The sequence below is a fragment of the Zootoca vivipara genome, chromosome 14 (genome assembly GCF_965207765.1).
Source record: "Zootoca vivipara chromosome 14, rZooViv2.hap1.1, whole genome shotgun sequence".
NCBI classification, from domain to species: domain Eukaryota; kingdom Metazoa; phylum Chordata; class Lepidosauria; order Squamata; family Lacertidae; genus Zootoca; species Zootoca vivipara.
In genome coordinates this window covers 11,859,979-11,878,729 of record NC_142597.1, presented here as the reverse complement: position 1 = coordinate 11,878,729, position 18,751 = coordinate 11,859,979, and the positions used below count along the sequence as shown (strand labels likewise).

Genomic DNA, 18,751 nt, shown 5'->3' with positions numbered 1-18,751 from the left:
CCGCCACATGACTTGTTTGCAGTGAAACAGCCCAGCGGCTGCCATGTTTGTTTCTATAGGATGACTACTTTGATCATGCATACATGGGCAAAGTAACATTTAGGACCAGTCTGGGCATGGCAGCAGGGCCCATATAACACCACACACACACAAGGGGGGTATGCTGACCCCAACCTTAAATACAACTTGATCACGAGAATTTATCCTCTAGGCTATTCTGTCTAGATCTGAGTTTTTCAACCATATGTTGTTGAACTATGACTCCCCTCATCCTCACACAGTTTAGCCAGTTATTAGGGGTGATGGGAGTTGTAATCCAACAATATCTGGGGGCACAAGGGTGAAGAACATTGGTCTAGATCAGGCATCCCCAATCTTCGGCCCTCCAGATGTTTTGGACTACAATTCCCATCTTCCCTGACCACTGGTCCTGCTAGCTAGGAATCATGGGAGTTGTAGGCCAAAACATCTGGAGGGCCGCAGTTTGGGGATGCCTGGTCTAGATGATGTGGCGAGCTCACCACTGATAACTCATAACTGTGTCATTTCTATGCACAAGTGGTTATCTTGATGGTATTTATAAACAGCTCAGGACTACAATACCTCAAGGACTGCCTCTTTCCCTATGAACCTATCCAGACCCTGAGATCATCTTATGAGGCCCTTCTTCGTGTGCCTCCTCCTTAAGAGGTCTGGAGGGTGGCAACACAAGAATGGGCCTTCTCTGCTGTGGCTCCCCGTCTGTGGAATGCTCTCCCCAGGGAAGTTCACCTGGCGCCTTCATTATACACCCTTTAGGCACCAGGCAAAAACGTTCCTTTTTAACCAGGCCTTTGGCTGATCTGATTTACATCCTACGGCAGACATGTCCAAAGTCTGTTCCGGGGGCCTAATTTGGCCCGCCGGTTTAAACCAGCTCCCATGGCAGTATATGTCCTGGGGTAAAATCCCCCAAAAAGCAACATCAATCCTTAAAAAAAGCTCAACAACTTTGGGGTCAGCCCTCACGTATGTTCACTTCATTAAATCTGGCACTCTTTGAAAAAAGTTTGGACACCCCTGAATGCCCTTTAAAATGTGCTCGGGGGCGCTATTGGGTCAGTGTTTTAATTTTAATTATTTTTGTGGTTTTATATCTTGATTTTATTTTGTGAACTGCCCTGAGACCCCTGGGTACAGGGCAGTATATAAATTTAATAAATTAATTAATTAATTAATAATAATAATAATAATAATAATTTTAAGGATTGGTATAAGTAGTAGCATTTTTTTCAGATCATTGTGCCCAGTCAGCTACACCGCTGAGGCATCTTCCAAAGCTCTGATATCCAATTGTCAGCTCCCCGCCATGCATCCCACGCTGAATGAGCGTCTCCACCTCCATAATTCTGCCCGGACACTGAGGTCCAGCACCGAGGGCCTTCTGGTGGTTCCCTCGTTGCAAGAAGCCAAGTTGCAGGGAACTAGGCAGAGGGCCTTCTCAGTAGTGGCACCTGCCCTGTGGAATGCCCTCTCGCCAGATGTCAAAGAAAAAAACAACTACCAGACTTTTAGAAGACATCTGAAAGCAGCCCTATTTAGGGAAGTTTTTAATGTTTAATAGATTATTGTATTATTATCCACTCTGTCTTCAGTGCTTTCATACCAGGGGTCAGCAACCTTTTCCAGTCATGGGCCAGTCCACCGTCCCTCAGACCATGTGGTGGGCCGGACTATATTTGGGGGTGGGGAATGAACGAATTCCTATGCCCCACAAATAACCCAGAGGTGCATTTTAAATAAAAGCACGCATTCTACTCATGTAAAAACACGCTGAATCCTGGACCGTCCGCGGGCTGGATTGAGAAGGCGATTGGGCCGCATCTGGCCCACGGGTCTTAGGTTGCCTATCCCTGTTTCATACAAAGCTCGACTAGGGCTCTGCAGGTAGCAACAACAGTCAGAGGCTCCAGGTTGCCACCAGGATTGAGGGGGCCGGCAGTCGACGTCACACACATTGCGCACTGCACGTTTGTGAGGAGGAGCTGGCCACTGGACCTGCGATGCACAACACACAACATATGCAGGGCCGCCTCAGGATTTCTCTTCTCTCAGCAATTCTTTCTCTCAGCAATTCTCTTCTTTAGATGCGGAAGCATTAGTAAATGTTTTCTTGCAGGTAAAGGGGAAACCAGTCTCTGCCCAAATCTTCTAAGCTTGAGCTGCAAAGAAACAGCTCACATTCATCTTTACTGAAGCAATGTCACAAAAAGATTGAAGGGAAAGAAGCCTTGGAACAAGAATACTAATGAAAATACTTTTGACATGATGCGCCCACTCACATGGGCATTGAAAATATATTCATGCCTCTTTTCAATTTCCAAATATTTAGCTTCCACGAGCCAAGCTGTTCAGGGTTTTAAAATATATATTCTCATGTAGTTCATCCATACTGGGACTGCAACTAGGGTGGCTACTAAAACGTTGTCCCCAAAAGGAGGAAACGCATCACACACCCAAAGGGCAAACATTTGCATGCAATTTACACGTGCTAATTTATATGCAGATTTAGAAAGGATTTCTATAATTCAAATAGAAATATAATATATTTCACCAGCACAGATGTAAGACATCAATCTTTTAGTACGTCAGCATCCTCACTGTGGAACTCTCTGCCTCTTGACATCAGTCAGGAACCTTTGCTGTACTGTTGTTGTTGTTGTTTTTGTTTTTTGCTGTTGAAACATTTTTGTTTAGGCAAGCCTATCCAAGCACACAGATGTCGACACGTTTTAATCTCTCTCCCTGTTAATTTTAGTTTTAATGTTTTTAATTCGCTATTTTTATAACGGCAATTACCAGCTCTTGCAAACTGCTTAGTGGCATATAAATTTTCTTAAGTCGATAAGTGGAGCAGGTGGCCTGGAGGCCCACTCAAGGTTGTTGGGCAGATTAACACCGTACATTTAAGCATATCCAATGCACATTTCAAGCCCATGACTTCTCCCAAAGAATCCTGGGAACAGGGGTCTGCTAACAACAACTCTCAGTACAAATTATCTGGGAGAAGTCATGACTGTTCAAAAGTGGTATCATAGCACTTTAAATCTGACTGTGGCTGTAGTTTTCTCTAACTCCTACTATTTTTCTTGCTGTTAAACACTTAAAATTTGGGCAAAGGTGGACTTTTCAAGGACAGATCCAGCTTTGAGGGGACCCTCCTTTTCTACGTCCCCTCCCCACAATGGTCAGCTTTCTTCAGCCGCTGGGTGTGCTAAGTCCTCACTGGTTGGTTTATCTTGATTTTTTTTTCCTTCAAGGTATTTTTCCTGCTTCTGCAAATTTTAGGGTTCCCTTTAGCGTGCCAATACCTTCCCTCTTGTTTCCCAGTTGCCCCATTTTGGCTGCAGAAGCATTATAATTCAGCCTTCATCGTATCTCAGCGTCTGAGTTCACAATTATAATATCTATAATCTGCACGTCAATAGACTTCTCCACGATTTTTCTCTTGGTGTTCTTCTTGCCACACAAATTATTAAACTGGGGGGGCAGATCACACAGCACAGATGACCACTTCCCTCAAACCAGAGGGCGGCACATTGTTTAAATGCATCTCATATTATTACACAATCATGATGGGATCTGCATAATATTTGTGCAGACAGCTGATACGGAGGAAGCATCCTCATTGTTTTGACAGCCAAAGCAAACCTAGGATCCTTTTTGTGGAAGGAAGCATAAATTCTCTTTGTTTTGTACTACAACGACCAGATTTTCATTTGCTTTTTCTTTCAGCTTTTGAATCTGTCGCTTCCCTGTTTGGTTCCTTGCAACTGGCAGAAGTCCACCCACCCACCCTTGGCTTAACCCCATCAATGTTTTGCCGCTCCTGAATAGACACATTGTTTACTAGTATAAAGACATATCAGAAGAACCTCATGTTTCCCCAAAACTCAGTTACACAAAACACCTTATTGTCCAATAGGAGTGCTCCCACTCCAGGAGAAATCAGTGAGGAAACACACAACTTTCCCCACAGAACTTTATACTAATGGAACTAGTCCTCATGGGGTCACAAAGAGTCGGACACGACTAAACGACTAATCAACAACAACAACAACAACAACCTTGGTTCTCGAACGTAATCCATTCCAGAAGACCATTCGAGTTCCGAAACGTTCAAAAACCAAGGCGCCAAAGGCTGTCTGTAAATTCAATTGAAAACACACAGCAGAAGCCATTCGACTTCTGAGGCGCATTCGAAAACGGAAGCATTTACTTCTGGGTTTTCATCATTCAGGTTCTGAAACGTTCATCAATGGAGACGTTCGAGAACCGAGGTACCACTGTATTATTATTATTATCATTATTATTATTATTATTAATTGAATTTATATACCGCCCTATACCCGGGGGTCTTACTGAAGTAAGAACAGTGTTGTGTTCCAAGAATCATAGAATCATAGAATCATAGAATCGTAGAGTTGGAAGAGACCACAAGGGCCATCCCGTCCAACCCCCTGCCAAGCAGGAAACACCATCAAAGCATTCTTGACATATGCCTGTCAAGCCTCTGCTTAAAGACCTCCAAAGAAGGAGACTCCACCACACTCCTTGGTAGCAAATTCCACTGCCAAACAGCTCTTACTGTCAGGAAGTTCTTTCTAATGTTTAAGTGGAATCTTCTTTCTTGTAGTTTGAATCCATTGCTCCGTGTCCGCTTCCCTTGTTCCCTTAGAATGGCAATGGCGCCCACCTGAGAGGTGCCAGAACTAAGTTCCAGTGAGTTCCGGCTGGAAAAAAAAACCTACTGAGTAAGAGCTATGGGAATCACCCATGTCAGGTATGGTCCCCTTTCAGATGCAATGACCTTGCTTGTTAGCTCAAGTTTGCTGCTTCTGAACCAGACTGTTTCCAGGAATGCTCACCTCTTCTGATGTTGGGGATGTGAGGAATATAGGAAGGAGTTGAATCGCAACATATAAGAACAGGCCACCAATATATCTGCATTTGCTAATATACAGTGGTACCTCTAGTTGCGGACTTAATCCATTTCGGGGTGCTGTTCGTACCCTGAAAAGTCCGCAACTAGAGCGCCTCTTCTGCGCATGTGCACAGCACGATTGAGCGCTTCTGCATGTGCGCGAAGCACGCAGATTGCTTCTTCGCATGCGCAGGTGGCGAACCCTTCTGGGTTTGCTGCGTTCATAAGCTGAAAGTCCAACACAAGGTATGACTGTATATATGCACAAATGTAAAGCTAGGAGCAGCTAATAATTTCAACAGAAATCTCCAAAGTGCAGAAGATTGTGGTGCCAACTCTGGATAGGCAGCTTCAAAGCATCTTGCATCTTCTTGTGGTTCTTTAATCTTCAAAACATCACCACCCAGACTTGGACCAAACAGCCCATTAACATCAAACTCCTTTGAACGCAGCACTGTCCTTTGACATCCTTCAAATATATGCTGCTTTTTCATATAATAAATGTCTGGCTCCTCCAGCCACCTCCAGAACTACAGTTCCCAGAGTTCCCAGGCAACTTTCCCTGGCTACATCAGGCCAATGGGCTACCCAGCCCAACAGCACTTAAAGCCCATATTTATGTTCTTGTTGTTACTATTTTAGTCTTTCTCCGTGGTGACTGGTGTCGTGGCACAGAGTCACCCTCTCAACACTGGCATCGTGAAGCTTACTTGGACATAGCAGAGGCAGCGTTCAGGCCTGCACAGAGGCTTCAGCTAAGCCAACTGGGGGCACCTGTTGTGGCATCTGCACACACACAAACCCCTGTCGCTCTGCCCTATCGCAGCCCTGAAATCCACAGCTGTATCAGTATTGGGAGGGCGGCTCTGCCCTGCATTTTCCTGCATTTCTTATACTGTGTTTCTATTTAAAGGGTCTTGAAGCAGTGAGTGGGTGGGTGGGGAGGGGAGGATAGCTAAAAATGAAATGAAATATTTCTTATGACATCTTTAGGTGTTTTCCAAACTTCTTACAAAGTACCTTGCAAGGGCAGCACAGACTGAATGCAGGCAAGAAGCGTCTTTCAGTAAACCAATAAGACAATATGGTAGAGATCAAGAACCTGATTTAAATGAGAGGGCAAATGAAGAAAAGCATGAGAGAGAGAGAGAGAGAGAGAGAGAGAGAGAGAGAGAGAGAGAGAGAGAGAGAGAGAGAGAGAGAGAGAAAAGGGGTCAACTTGCCCACTTTGGGTTCTAACCCTGCACACTGCCTGACAAGAGCAAAAAGGTTTCCTTGGCCTTGTGGTATGGCACTTTCTTCTCCCTTCTTTTAGAAGTTTGGGTTTTTACGTTTACAAATCTGCTCAATGAACAGCGGGGAGTAATAGCCAAGGGCCAACCAATCAGCGCTTGAGAATGGAGGAAGTGGTTTTATGTGACCGATGCAGAGGCTAGCCAATCAGTGTTGTGCAACTCCAGATTCTGCAGAAAATCAAAATGAAACAGGTTCCCTCTATTGGAGGGATGGGGAAATAGTAAGTTTTCTTCTAAATAAGAGCTTACCGCTGACACTATTTACTTCCATACATATATTTAACTTTCCACAGCTGGCCATTGATCTACTTACTCCTCATCCTGCAGATTTTCCTCCTCTTCTTGTATCTGGAGCTGGTTTTTCACAGGGGCCAAGTTTTCAGTTTTGGCATTGTAATTCCGAAAGCAGACATTGAGCTTTTCGTCAAATTCATTGACCAAATCTTCCATGGACTTGAAGCTGATGATCTCAGAGGAGAAGTTCTCAAGCTCAGAAAGGGAGGGGTCTTCCAAATGCCGAGGAGAGGAGCCATAAAAATAATGAGATTTCTCTTCCCTGTCTTCAATGTAGCACGGCCTCAGATCTTCGAACTCTTCATCCAGGCTTACCAGAGGGGCTTCCATCTTGGGTAGCCTAGTGGAAGAGGGGAGACTTCTGGAACACAAAGGACATTAATGAGCCAATAGCAGTATACATTCAACGATGCAAGAACAGCTCTACAGCCATAAGCATCAGAAATGAGTTACTCTAGGTTAAGGCTACCACATTTTTTTTCAATGAATCCAGGGACACTTTTCAACTTCAATAGGGATAATAGGATTTTGTATGGGGACTGATTTGTAAACCCGGTGACCTTACTCTAGGTGGCTCCCTAGGGTAGGAACTTTTCAGCATGGAGCATATCTGCAACAGCAGCAAATAAGGAGGACCTTATTTGCTGTGTTGGTCTAAGCACTAGGATTACAATGGGTTAAGACCCAGAAGACACAGAAGCGATTTCCTGCCCCGTCTCCCCAAAACAGTACTTCTGTCTTGTCAGGATTCAACCTCAATCTGTTAGCCGCCATCCATCCTCCAACCACCTCCAGTCACTCACACAGGACCATCACCGCCTTCACTGGTTCCAATTTGAGAGAGAGGTAGAGCCGGGTATAATCTGCATACTGGTGAACACCCAGCCCAACCCCCCTGATGATCTCTCCCAGCGGCTTCATGTAGATGTTAAAAATCATGGGGGAGAGGATGAAGCCCTGAGGCACCCCACAAGTAAGAGCCCAGGGGTCAGAATATTCATCCCCCAACACCACTTTCTGGACAGTGGTCCCAGCTCCTCTAGACCAGGGGTTCCCAGACTATGGCCCGGGGGCCACATATTGCCCCCGAGGCTCTTTTATGTGGCCCCCAGGGCCCCCCGCCGCCCGGGGCCGCCGCCCGCTCTTACCGGCGTGGTGTGGCGCGACTGCCGACTTCCAACCCGGAAAGGCAACAGAAATAGCTTGTGCGCACATGCAAGCGTCATTTCCAGTGTACTTCCGGGTCAGAGGAAGCTTCTGCACATGCGCACAAGCTATTTCCAGCACTTTCCAGGTCGGGAGTGTGCCAGAAATAGCGTTTGCGCGTGCACATGGGCGCGCACAGCCGCACACTCCTGTGCCCCCGTGCGCGCTCCCCCATCCTCCGGCCCACCACGCCGGCGCGGCGGGCATCCAGCCCAAAGCCAGGTAAGTTTGGGGACCCCTGCTCTAGATAGTCCAGAAGGATGTCATTGACCAATGGTGTCAAAGGCCTCTGAGAGATCCAGCAGGTCCAGCTTTCACCTCAGTCCCTGGCCCGCCAGGGTTAAAACAACAACAACAACATGGTCCATAAAGGATATTACTCCAGCAATCACTCAACTTGCTTCCAAATAGTCTGCTTTCATTTGCTCCATTTTTTGCCTCGTCACCCAATCTGAACCAACTCGGTTTCCAAAGTGTGCTGTTAAGCACTTTGGATATTAGAACCTTTAAAATGCATGGGATGCAGCCAAGGATCAGGCCTCCTTATCCAATCTAAAAGAAAGCTACCTATTTGCCTGCTGTTTCCATCTAGCCGTGGTTGCTGCTCAGCGGACAGCAGCCCAAGCTCTTCTGGGTTAAATCTCCTCCATTGTCACAAAAGCCATTACAAATGCGAAGAGTCATTTGACCGTCGCTCCGTTTCTGTGACAACCCCGCGCAGCACAAAGAAGCAACTGTTGCTGCCATTTGGGGCGGGGGATCTGCATGTCATTTTAAAGCATTCCACAGCTATCCTGAAAGCTGAGCACATGGGGATGGTAAATGCTTTATTATTCGATGCCTATAGTTCAGAGTGGTGTGCATATGGCCTTTCTACTTCCAGACCAGGCCTTAGACTAGGAGTGGGAGAGAAAGTAGATTCAGATCCCATTTAAAGGCAAGCCTACCTAATTCAGACTTCCCCAAACAAGACATGGACTGAAACACAATCCATCCTTCAAATTTGCACTTCTCTGAATTTTGCAATGCCGAGTAATGTGTACAAAAATGCATATACTATAGCAGGGGTCAGCAAAAAAATTTCAGCAGGGGGCCGGTCCACTGTCCCTCTGACTTTGTGGGGGCCGGACTTTTTTTGGGGGGGTGGACGAATTCCTATGCCCTACAAATAACCCAGAGGTGCATTTTAAATAAAAGCACACATTCTACTCATGTAAGAACACGCTGATTCCTGGACAGTCAGCAGGCTGGATTTAGAAGACAATTGGGCCAGATCCAGCCCCTAGGACTTAGTTTGCCTACCCATGTACTAAATGGTTTGGTGTGCACATGAATGCATATATGAGTAAAAGCAACATACAAAAATTGGGGGAAATTGTCTTGCAAAAATGTACATATTAGGGGAAATGACAAGAGAATAATAGAACTGCAGAGTTGGAAGGGGACCACAAGGGTCCTCTAGTCCAACCCTCTGCAGTGCAGGAATCTTTTGCCCAACATTGGGATCGAACCCACGACCCGGAGATTAAGAGTTTCATTCACACAAAAATGCCGATGAATTTTCATGCACACTAAAAACACACATAAATTGATGTGGAAATGTGGAGAACTGAACCTAAAATTGTGGGGCGGCAGGGAAGGGGAAGAGATGAGAAACGTAGAGAAACCAAAAGTGACATATTCAGCTATTCCTACTTTGGACCAAGGATGGGAACATTGTAAGCTTGCTAGGACAGATCAAGTAGCATTAGTCAGACTGACATTTTTAATATATATTTAGAGAGAGAAAAAGAGTTGTAGACTGCTTCGTCACAAAGCTCTCTAAGCAGTATACATAATAAAACCCACACCAACATCAGTCTGCCCCCAGCCACCTCCAACCTTCGTTCCTCCTTTCTAACAACCACCCCAGTAGGTAGGCCTGGCTGCCAACTTCCTCCTCCTGAGTCCAAGCTTTTTCCTTTTTTGAGTTCAGTTTAGAGGGACTTAAACAGAGGCAAGTCCCTCTAAACTCAATGGGACTTACTTGCAGGGAAGCGTGTAAAGGACCACTGTCCAATCACGCCGCGCATTTGACGGACCTTATTTCAAAGAAAGAGTTCTGGACACTGAAGTTTCCTCTTGCAGGGTTACTGTTCCCAGCAATCCTTAGCAAACGACAGCACCCAGAATTCTTTGAGGGGGGATGTACACCAGCCAAGTGTTTATTGTTACAAAAGGCTCTGTGCCAAGACAGCTGCATCCTAATCCTTAATCCCGCTCCATGTCTTGTTCCCCTTCCAGCCCACCCGCAACAATAGCTATTCTCTGCCTTGCATCAGAAACCTTTATTATTCCAGTCCTGAACTCTTTCACACAGCTCCTGCCAACAACTAGGAGGGCACGGAGGGAGGGGGCAAGTTTACATCCTCAGCTCTCTCTCCTCACCACCTCCCCACCCCTGGCCACTGACCTTCCTGCCCCTTGGTCTTTAATCTACCTTTGTCTTGATCTACCTTTGTCTTGAATTCCCATAAAGGGACCCCTCGCCAGTAGCAGGAATGACCTCCAATTCCAAGGGGACACGTGGCTTCTGGGCAGGCAGCGGAGCAGAAGCAGGGCTTCCGATGCACCGCTTCATTTCACTGCTCAAATTCCCTTTGGCCCAACGCGATGCGACAGAAGCAAGCTGAAGGTGGAAGTCAAAGGATAAGCGGAAAGCGGAAAATATTTCCATGAAATCGCCACCGGTTCCTCCCTGCTTTTCACTTTGACAAGCTCCCAAGTACTGAGAGAGGGGGAGAGAGGGGGAGCATCTGCTTAGCATGCAGGTCGCAGGTTCGAATCCCTGCATCTCCAGGGAGGGCAAAAATCCAGTCTGAAATCCCAGAGAGGCACTGCCAGACATTTATTTATTTATTTATTTATTTATTTTAATTTCTATACTGCCCTATACCCAAAGGTCTCAGGGCGGTTCACATAAAATATCGAATACGTAAAATCAAAACAAAACCAACAACCCAATAAAGAAACCCCAAAAGAGCCAGCATTTTTAAAAAAGGGTATAGGATGTAGATCAGGGGTAGGCAAACTAAGGCCCATGAGCCGGATGGGGCCCAATCGCCTTCTCAATCCGGCCCACAGACAGTCCAGGAATCAGTGTGTTTTTACATGAGTAGAATGTGTCCTTTTATTTAGAATGCATCTCTGGGTTATTTGTGGGGCATAGGAATTCGTTCATTTATTTATTTTTTCAAAATATAGTCCGGCCCACCACATGTGGTATGAGGGACGGTGGACCGGCCCACGGCTGAAAAAGGTTTCTGACCCCTGGTGTAGGCAAAGGCCTGGTTGAAAAGGAACATTTTTGCCTGGCACCTAAAGGTGTATAGTGAAGGCCACAGGCGGACTTCCCTGGGGAGAGCATTCCACAGATGGGGAGCCACTGCAGAGAAGGCCCATCCTTGTGTTGCCACCCTCCAAACCTCTCAAGGAGGGGGCACACGAAGGAGGGCCTCAGAAGATGATATCAGGGTCCAGGTAGGTTCATATGGAAAGAGGCAACCCTTGAGGTATTGTGGCCCTGAGCCATTTAAGGCTTTATAGGTCAAAAACAGCACTTTGAATTGGGCCCGGAAACTAATCAGTAGCCAGTGCAGTTGGACCAGGATTGGTGTAATATGCTTAAGCCGTCTTGCTCCAATGAGCAACCTGGCTTTTGAATTCTGAACCAGCTGAAGTTTGTGAACTGTCTTCAAAGGCAACCCTATGCAGACTGGTGTGGGAATCTTGGTCCCTCCAGATGTTTGCCAAGCAAAAACAAGCATCATAACCCTCTCTACGCTCCATCCCAAAATGGAAGAGGCATTTTCAGAGTTCTGGAACACAATCCAGCCAGACAAAAGTGCTAGGGTTGTAAAGCAGAGCCAGAGAGGCATGTGGGCTAGGGTGAAGGGGTGCAGCCTGGAGAGATTTCCAAGGGCCAGACAGACAGGTCTGGAGGGCCACCTTTAGACCCAGGCCAGAGGTTCCACACTAGTGATCTAGTCCAACCCAGGTTTGGTGCCAGAAGTTGGAATGTCCAGGTTCATGCCTTTGTCAGGGGCTCATACTCACACACACACACCAGACTTTCTGCTCCTCTTTCTCACCATTGCTAATGCCTAGTTGCTTGCTGGCTGCCTCCTGGCAAGTGAACAGCTGCCAGAAATAGAATGAAGTACAGTGGTACCTTGCTTGTCGAACTTAATCCGTTCCAGGAGTCCGTTCAACCAGGGGCATAGGAAGGGGGGTGCGGGGGGTGAAGCCCGCCCTGGGTGTCATCCCGGAGGGGATGACAAAATGGCACACTGTGGAGGGGTGGCACTTACCGCAGGGCCTGGTCTGCAGCGCACCCGAGCCACGTGTCTCTCCTGGGAGTGACATGGTGGCTTGGGGCCCTGTGCTGCCTGAAACAGTAGCATGGGGCTTGCATCCGCCAGGCGGACTCCATGGGCAGCTTGCTGCACTGCCCCCCAGGGCAGATCGCTGCCCCCATGGGTGGATCGCCCTGCCTCTGTGGGCGGATCACCCCGTCCCCGCCCCTCCGGGTGCAGGAGCAGCTAGCTACGCCCCTCCGCTCAACCCCCAGAACCATCTGAAAACCAAGGCTCAGCTTCCAATTGGCTGCAGGAGCTTCCAGCATTTTTGCAGACGAAAATAAAAATCAATGGGGGGGTGACAAGAAATTTTCTGCACCGGATACCACCTGACCTTCCTACGCCCCTGAGAGAGCCAACACTCTGCATGATGCTACTCTTAAGGAAAATGGTTCCAGATGACTCACACAAGCAAGCCCAGCCACGTGCTACTACAAGGGAAGGCAATGGGCCTGCCCAATCTCCCTGGCCTGGAGGAGAATTCCATGCAGACCTCAAATACAATCATCAGCCAACCCCCTGTGAGCAAAGTTCATACCCTAAGCTTGCTGAAATACAACAGTCACCATTTTTTTGCAACTCAAATCAGAAAAGGTCAGTGGGCATGTAGTTAAGACTGGGCGTCACCCTTCCCCCTCCAACATTTCATAGACCCGGCCATGGGCATGTTTTTATCATCCTACTCTCACACTAAGCTGGGTTTCACCTTGCAGGAGATTCTGCTCCATCGGTTTAATGCTATATCAATTTCCCCTAGATATGCTGGGGGTAAGAGAGAGAAATATATCCATGATCCTACAGCAGCTCAGTGAAAGTTCAAAATATACCTTGACAACTGCAGGATAGTGAATGATAGCTGTCATCCTGCATGATGCTTTAATGTTTGTGTCCCATTTACGCTTCCACTCCCCCCGAACAGGAAGTTTAACTTCTGAGGTCTTCAAAGTGTTGGTGCTGACCTTTAAAGCCCTAAACGGCCTCGGTCTTGTATACCTGAAGGAGCGTCTCCACCCCCCATCATTCTGCCCAGACACTGAGGTCCAGTGCCGAGGGCCTTCTGGCAGTTCCCTCGCTGCGAGAAGCCAAGTTACAGGGCCTTCTCAGTAGTGGCACCTGCCCTGTGGAATGCCCTCTCACCAGATGTCAAAGAAAAAAACAACTACCAGACTTTTAGAGGACATCTGAAGGCAGCCCTATTTAGGGAAGTTTTTAATGTTTAATAGATTATTGTATTTTAATATTCTGTTGGAAGCCGCCCAGAGTGGCAGGGGAAACCCAGCCAGATGGGCGGGGTATATAATAATAATAATAATAATAATAATAATAATAATAATAATAATAATAATACATGAAACATTTTAGAAACCCTAAAAAAAGTTTTTTTAAAAAACTAGGACAAAAAATAGGGAAGGTGAATTTCCAGGGGAGGGCACTACCAGAAAACAGTAGTAATAAAGAGAGACACTTGATGTATCTGTGGCTGCCCCCACCTAATAACTTTTTGATTGCCACAACAAACCTGTGAGGTCCATCACTGTTATTCCCATCATACAGAGCAGGAACTGAGAAACAGGCCTCAAGTCTCCCAGTTCGTGACCCAATGGCTACTACATTAACCCGGGCATGCCACCCAACACCAGCCGGTCAATTGGACCACTCTGTAAGACGCATGCTCTGTAAATGTTGGGTGTCAGGCCCAGAGGTCGAGATGTAAGGTAGGTGCTTTGTGCTCTATTGTCCCACCATCCCCAGACCACCTCTCCAAATGTGCTCTCCTTGCAGAATATAGAGGCCTCCCCCGGGAATATGTCCAGGGCCACAGAGTACGAGAGGTCACCTTGTTTTGTGCCGTGAGCCAGCCAAGCCACGCAGATACACAACAAAGCCCTTCCCTGATGCTGATCTTGGAAAATGCACGAGTGCAAAAGCCATGCCCAATGCCCCTTCCTTTTTACCTACACAGCATCCTTTGGTAAAGAGACACAACCTTCCCCTGCCTGCCCACGTGAACACCCTCCTGCTGCCACAAACAACGCCCGTCTCTGCACATCACACAAACTTGCTCTTCTTCCTTAGCTGCACCACAAAACACACTTCACTAGCAGGGCATTGCAGCTCCCTTCCCAATGCTGGAGGAAAACTACAGCAGTTCCCCATTCCCCACACATGCTCAGCGATGCTACGAGCCAGACGCCCTGTATATATGCGCCGTCTCCTCCGACTGCCTAAATGCCAAGGAGCACCCACAAAAACAATTCCCCTCTTACACGCAGTCTTGTAAACAGAACCTTCATTGCCTTGGTAGCAGAAACATGGGCGGGTTTTTTTTTTTCCTTTGCAATTCCCCTCCAACGCAATCCTCTTTGTCTCGTGCAAAGTACACCCGGTCACATCTCCCAGTCCCTTTGCTCAGGGTACCAGTCAGCCTCCTGTGCGTACACATGCACACAGATTACCCACCTGTACACGCAACTCCCCTCACACCATATACACGAATGCAGAAACCTCTTCTCTTTTTCCAAACAAGCAAGCAATCGTCAGGCGCACGCACAAGCCCCGCTCCTGCTTTCCCTTAGTCCGACAAGCATAGATGTGCATGTGCACATATGCAATTGTTCGGCTCCCTCCCTTCCCAAGCAGCAATGTTGTTCCATCCTAGCGGCAAAGCTGTCACCTCCAGCTTTGGAAATACAGTATGCCGTTGGCCTGGCCTTTTGCATCAGACAATAGAAAAGGGCTGCTTAGAAGCCCTGGCACGTGAGCATTATCCCCAGCATTATCCCAACCTCCCCCCATCCCATCCCACCCCAATGTCCACAAATACACACCTGAGTGTGGCAGCAGCTCTGCTCTTAGCTCAACATCCCATCTGATGGGTCCAGATGACAGAAAGGAGAGGAGGAGGAGGAGGAGGAGACAGGGAGAAAACAAAAAATTATTAGGAGATCCTGCTGGCAGCTGCCTGCCTGCCTGCCTGTCCAGGAACAGTGCTATTCCCAGCCACTCCACTGCCTCCCTTCTCTGCAGAGCTCGAACAAGCTGTGGGCTCAGCCTCCCTCATCAATATGCAGTAGCTCCAAGGCAGTGACACCAACAACACAGTCGCCTCCGATCCAGATTCCAGGCCCCTCTAAAGGCTACAAGGGAGCCAAGGCGCTCGGAGAAGGGGGGCTGACTGCTCCATAGATGCTCACTGAGATCACAAAGGGCAGCCAATTGGGGGAAGGCATTCGCAGCCAGCCCCCCTGAAATCTTTATCCAAATGCTGCGTCCTGATGAGGCAGTCAACACATCGCTGACAGTGCCCCGTTCCCAGCAGTCTTGCCTTTCCGTATTGAGATGATGGAGTCATCTCAGTACAAAGGAATATTCTCAACAGCACCAGAGGCCAAGCTCATCGGCTCCTAATGAGGCTTCTCCAAGTCTGGGGGAATGCGCCCTTCACACTAGAAGGAGGAAGCATTGCCGTACAATCTTCTAATGTGTGTGTGTGAACAGGGAAGATCGGGAGGGGGAATGGTTCAGGTAGAAATATATGGTGATATTTCAAAGCCCCATTTCTTTAGCTTCTTCTGAGACAAAACATCTGCATTAGGTGGGGGGGGGGAGATGTTGTCACTTGGCTGAGATTTCAAGATTTTTTGGGGGGTGTTGTTGTTTATCATAGAAGAAATAATGTGCTTCGTCTCTTATCATTTGTGTTTCATAATAGATTGTGAGCAATGTGTTCTGAGACCACAGAACAGAAATCCAGATCAATCAAATACGTGCAATCACGGGCTATGCAATAAGTCTTTCTGCTCATCCCTTTTCCTTCCCAGAGCATTCCACGGCTGTTTTTCTGCAATAACACTGCAACATCTAGTTCCAGTAAGAAGCCGGGAATCTTGGGATCACATAAGCTGTTTAAAAATTAAGAGCATTTACTAAAAAAAAAGTTTAAATATACCTTCCCTGCTCTTTTTGGTAAAGCAGCAATGGAAACCCTTTTGGAGACCAAGGGCCACATTGCTCTCCTGTTAACCTTCTTGGGGGCCACATGCTATGGACAGGTGAGTCCAGAAGCAAAAATGGGCAGAGCAATGGGCTGACTCTTACCTTTGTATGGCAGTTGCATTCCTGCCACACAAGTCAGGTTTATAATATATTCACCCACCGCATCCAGGCAAACAAGGAGCACTATTATGGGACTTTAGACACAGATCACAGACTTTAGACACAGATCAAAATACGCAACGAAGGAGCAATGCAGGGCTGATAGTGAGTGAGTGAGTTCAGAGGGCAAAATAAAGACTCCTGAAAGGGTGCTTACAGCAGCGTGTAGATAAAACTGTGGAACTCACTCCCACAAGAGGCAGCGATGGCCGCAAACCTGGATGGTATTCAAAAATCAGACAAGCTTATGGGAAGCTGTCAATGGCTACTAGCTTTGATGGCTATGCTCTGCCTCCAGTTGGGAGTCTCATGGAAAAGGACATGGCCAGCAGTATGCACAACAAAATTTTGTTGCAGATCTCACTTGTTCTTTCCACAACTGTGTGCTTAAGGAAAAACTGCAATAAAACCTAAGAGGCACAAAAGCGCCCTTTTGCAGGATGAGAGCATATGTGTGCATACAATAGGCTGAGCCTGAGTAGAGTTGTCAACACCTCCCCACCCTGCTGTGCATGTGTGCGGGCTTCAGAAAGAAACAACCACCAAGGAACAGCCAGAAGTGCTTGAAGAATAAGCAGGGGTGGGTGGTCAAAGTACTGAAGAAGCTACAATGCAGCAAGCCCACAACATTCAGCTTTGCATGCTTGGCAAAAAAAAAAGTTTAAAAGTAGGTGGACATCCAGGAAGAGAGACTTTGGCAATCCCACCTGCCATTGCACCCAATGTGTTTTGACAATACAGTGGTACCTCGGTTTAAGAACAGCCCTGTTTATGAACTATTTGGTATACGAACTCCGCAAAACCGGAAGCAGTGTTCCTGCTAGTGAACTTTACCTCGGTCTACGAACGGAAACCGAATTATGGAAGGGCACCAGTGGTGGGAGGCCTCATTAGGGAAAGCACACCTCAGTTTAAGAACAGCTTTAGTTTAAGAACAGACTTCTGGAACGGATTAAGTTCGTAAACCGAGGTACCGATGTACACGAATTTGGCTTTAGGCACAATCCCCAGAACGTAACTTCTGCGTAATCTGCGGGCCGACTGTACTGTACTACAGAGGCTGCAGAAATTATTCACGTAATATACAGGCAGTGCAGGCAACGGGATTAGAGATCACATTGTTTCAGGGCTCCCTTTGAAAAATGGAGGAAGTGTGGCCATGCCACAGGAATAGACTTGGAGGAGACATCCCTCACACAAGTGTTGCAACATTTATTAATTCTGTTTCCTCCTGGAAGAAGCTTAGTGTGGAGACAACTTTCTTTATTCAACATCTGAGATAAGAATATGGGTCTATTATATACTAACAGCAAGGCCTGCTAGCATGATAAGACTCTGATCTGATCTTGTACCAAAGTGTCATTCAAAAGCTTGCATGCAATACTGAAGTTTGCAATGCCATCTGATCCCAAGCAAATCTCCTCCAAAACAAGCCCTCCAGTGTGCAACACTGTGCATGTATGTTTTATTTTTTATATATAAATTTCTTATTTATATTTTCTGCATATTCCAAATTTACTCATTTATTCATTTACTCATTTATAAATATATACTCCTATAAATCTGCAGGTTATTACAATAATCCTGGCAATGGTCTTATCTGTTTATCTGTTTACAGGGTTGGGTTTTTTTTGTAAATATTCAATAAACCATTTCCATTCTTTTATTAAAAGTTTGTTATCTTGATTTCTTATTTTTCTGGTAAGTTTTGCCATTTCTGCATATTCCATTAAGTTTTTGTATCCATTCTTCTTTCGCTGGGACTACTTCTTTCCATTTTTGGACAAGTAACAATCTTGTCACTGTAGTTGCATACATGAATAAATTTCTATACAGTTTGGGTAGTTCTGCCTATATTTCCCCAAAGGAAGGCTTCTGGATTCTTTTACAAACATTATTTTAAACATCTTTTTCAATTCATTATACCGTGGTACCTTGGTTTTCAAACGTAATCCATTCCGGAAGACTGTTTGAGTTCTGAAATGTTCGAAAACTGAAAACTCAATACGGAAGCTGTGTGACATGTTCAACTTCCGAGGCGTGTTCCAAAATTGAAGCATTTACTTCCAGGTTTACAGCGTTTGAAAACCGAAATGTTCATCAACAGAAACGTTCAAAAACCGAGGTACCACTGTATGAATATCATTTCCCAGTAAGTAAGCTTTAACCTTACCACAAGACCACCCCATATGATAAAAAGAACCTCTTACTCTTAGCATTTCCAACACTTATTTAATTTTGATTTATACATTTTTGCCAATTTACTCGATGTTAGGTACCATCGATATAACATTTTCATATAATTTTGTTAGACAATAACACGCTGTAAAGTTTATATCCACATTCCACAGTTGTTCCCATGCTTCCCTATCTATATTATGACCAATATCTATTGCCTAATGTATTGTTGAGGATTTTATTTGCTCATCCTTTGTCTCCCA

The 18,751-nt window shown here is 46.3% G+C and overlaps 1 protein-coding gene across 5 annotated transcripts in view; it reads right to left on the bottom strand.

The window, feature by feature from the left end:
• The window catches only part of FEZ1 (fasciculation and elongation protein zeta 1), a 46,639-nt gene extending 30,521 nt beyond the window's left edge, over positions 1-16,118 (bottom strand). The window contains exons 1-2 of one of the 5 annotated variants that reach the window (XM_035140193.3): positions 14,984-15,608; positions 6,572-6,913 (exon numbers count right to left, since the gene is read on the bottom strand). In XM_035140193.3, the coding sequence (XP_034996084.3) occupies positions 6,572-6,882 (311 nt within the window). In that variant the 5' untranslated portion in view covers positions 6,883-6,913; positions 14,984-15,608. Of the gene's footprint in view, positions 1-6,567; positions 6,914-14,983 lie in introns of those variants that run through there. The other 4 variants (XM_035140194.3, XM_035140196.3, XM_035140197.3 and 1 more) reach the window with 4 other exon arrangements.
• Positions 16,119-18,751: the final 2,633 nt, after the last annotated feature.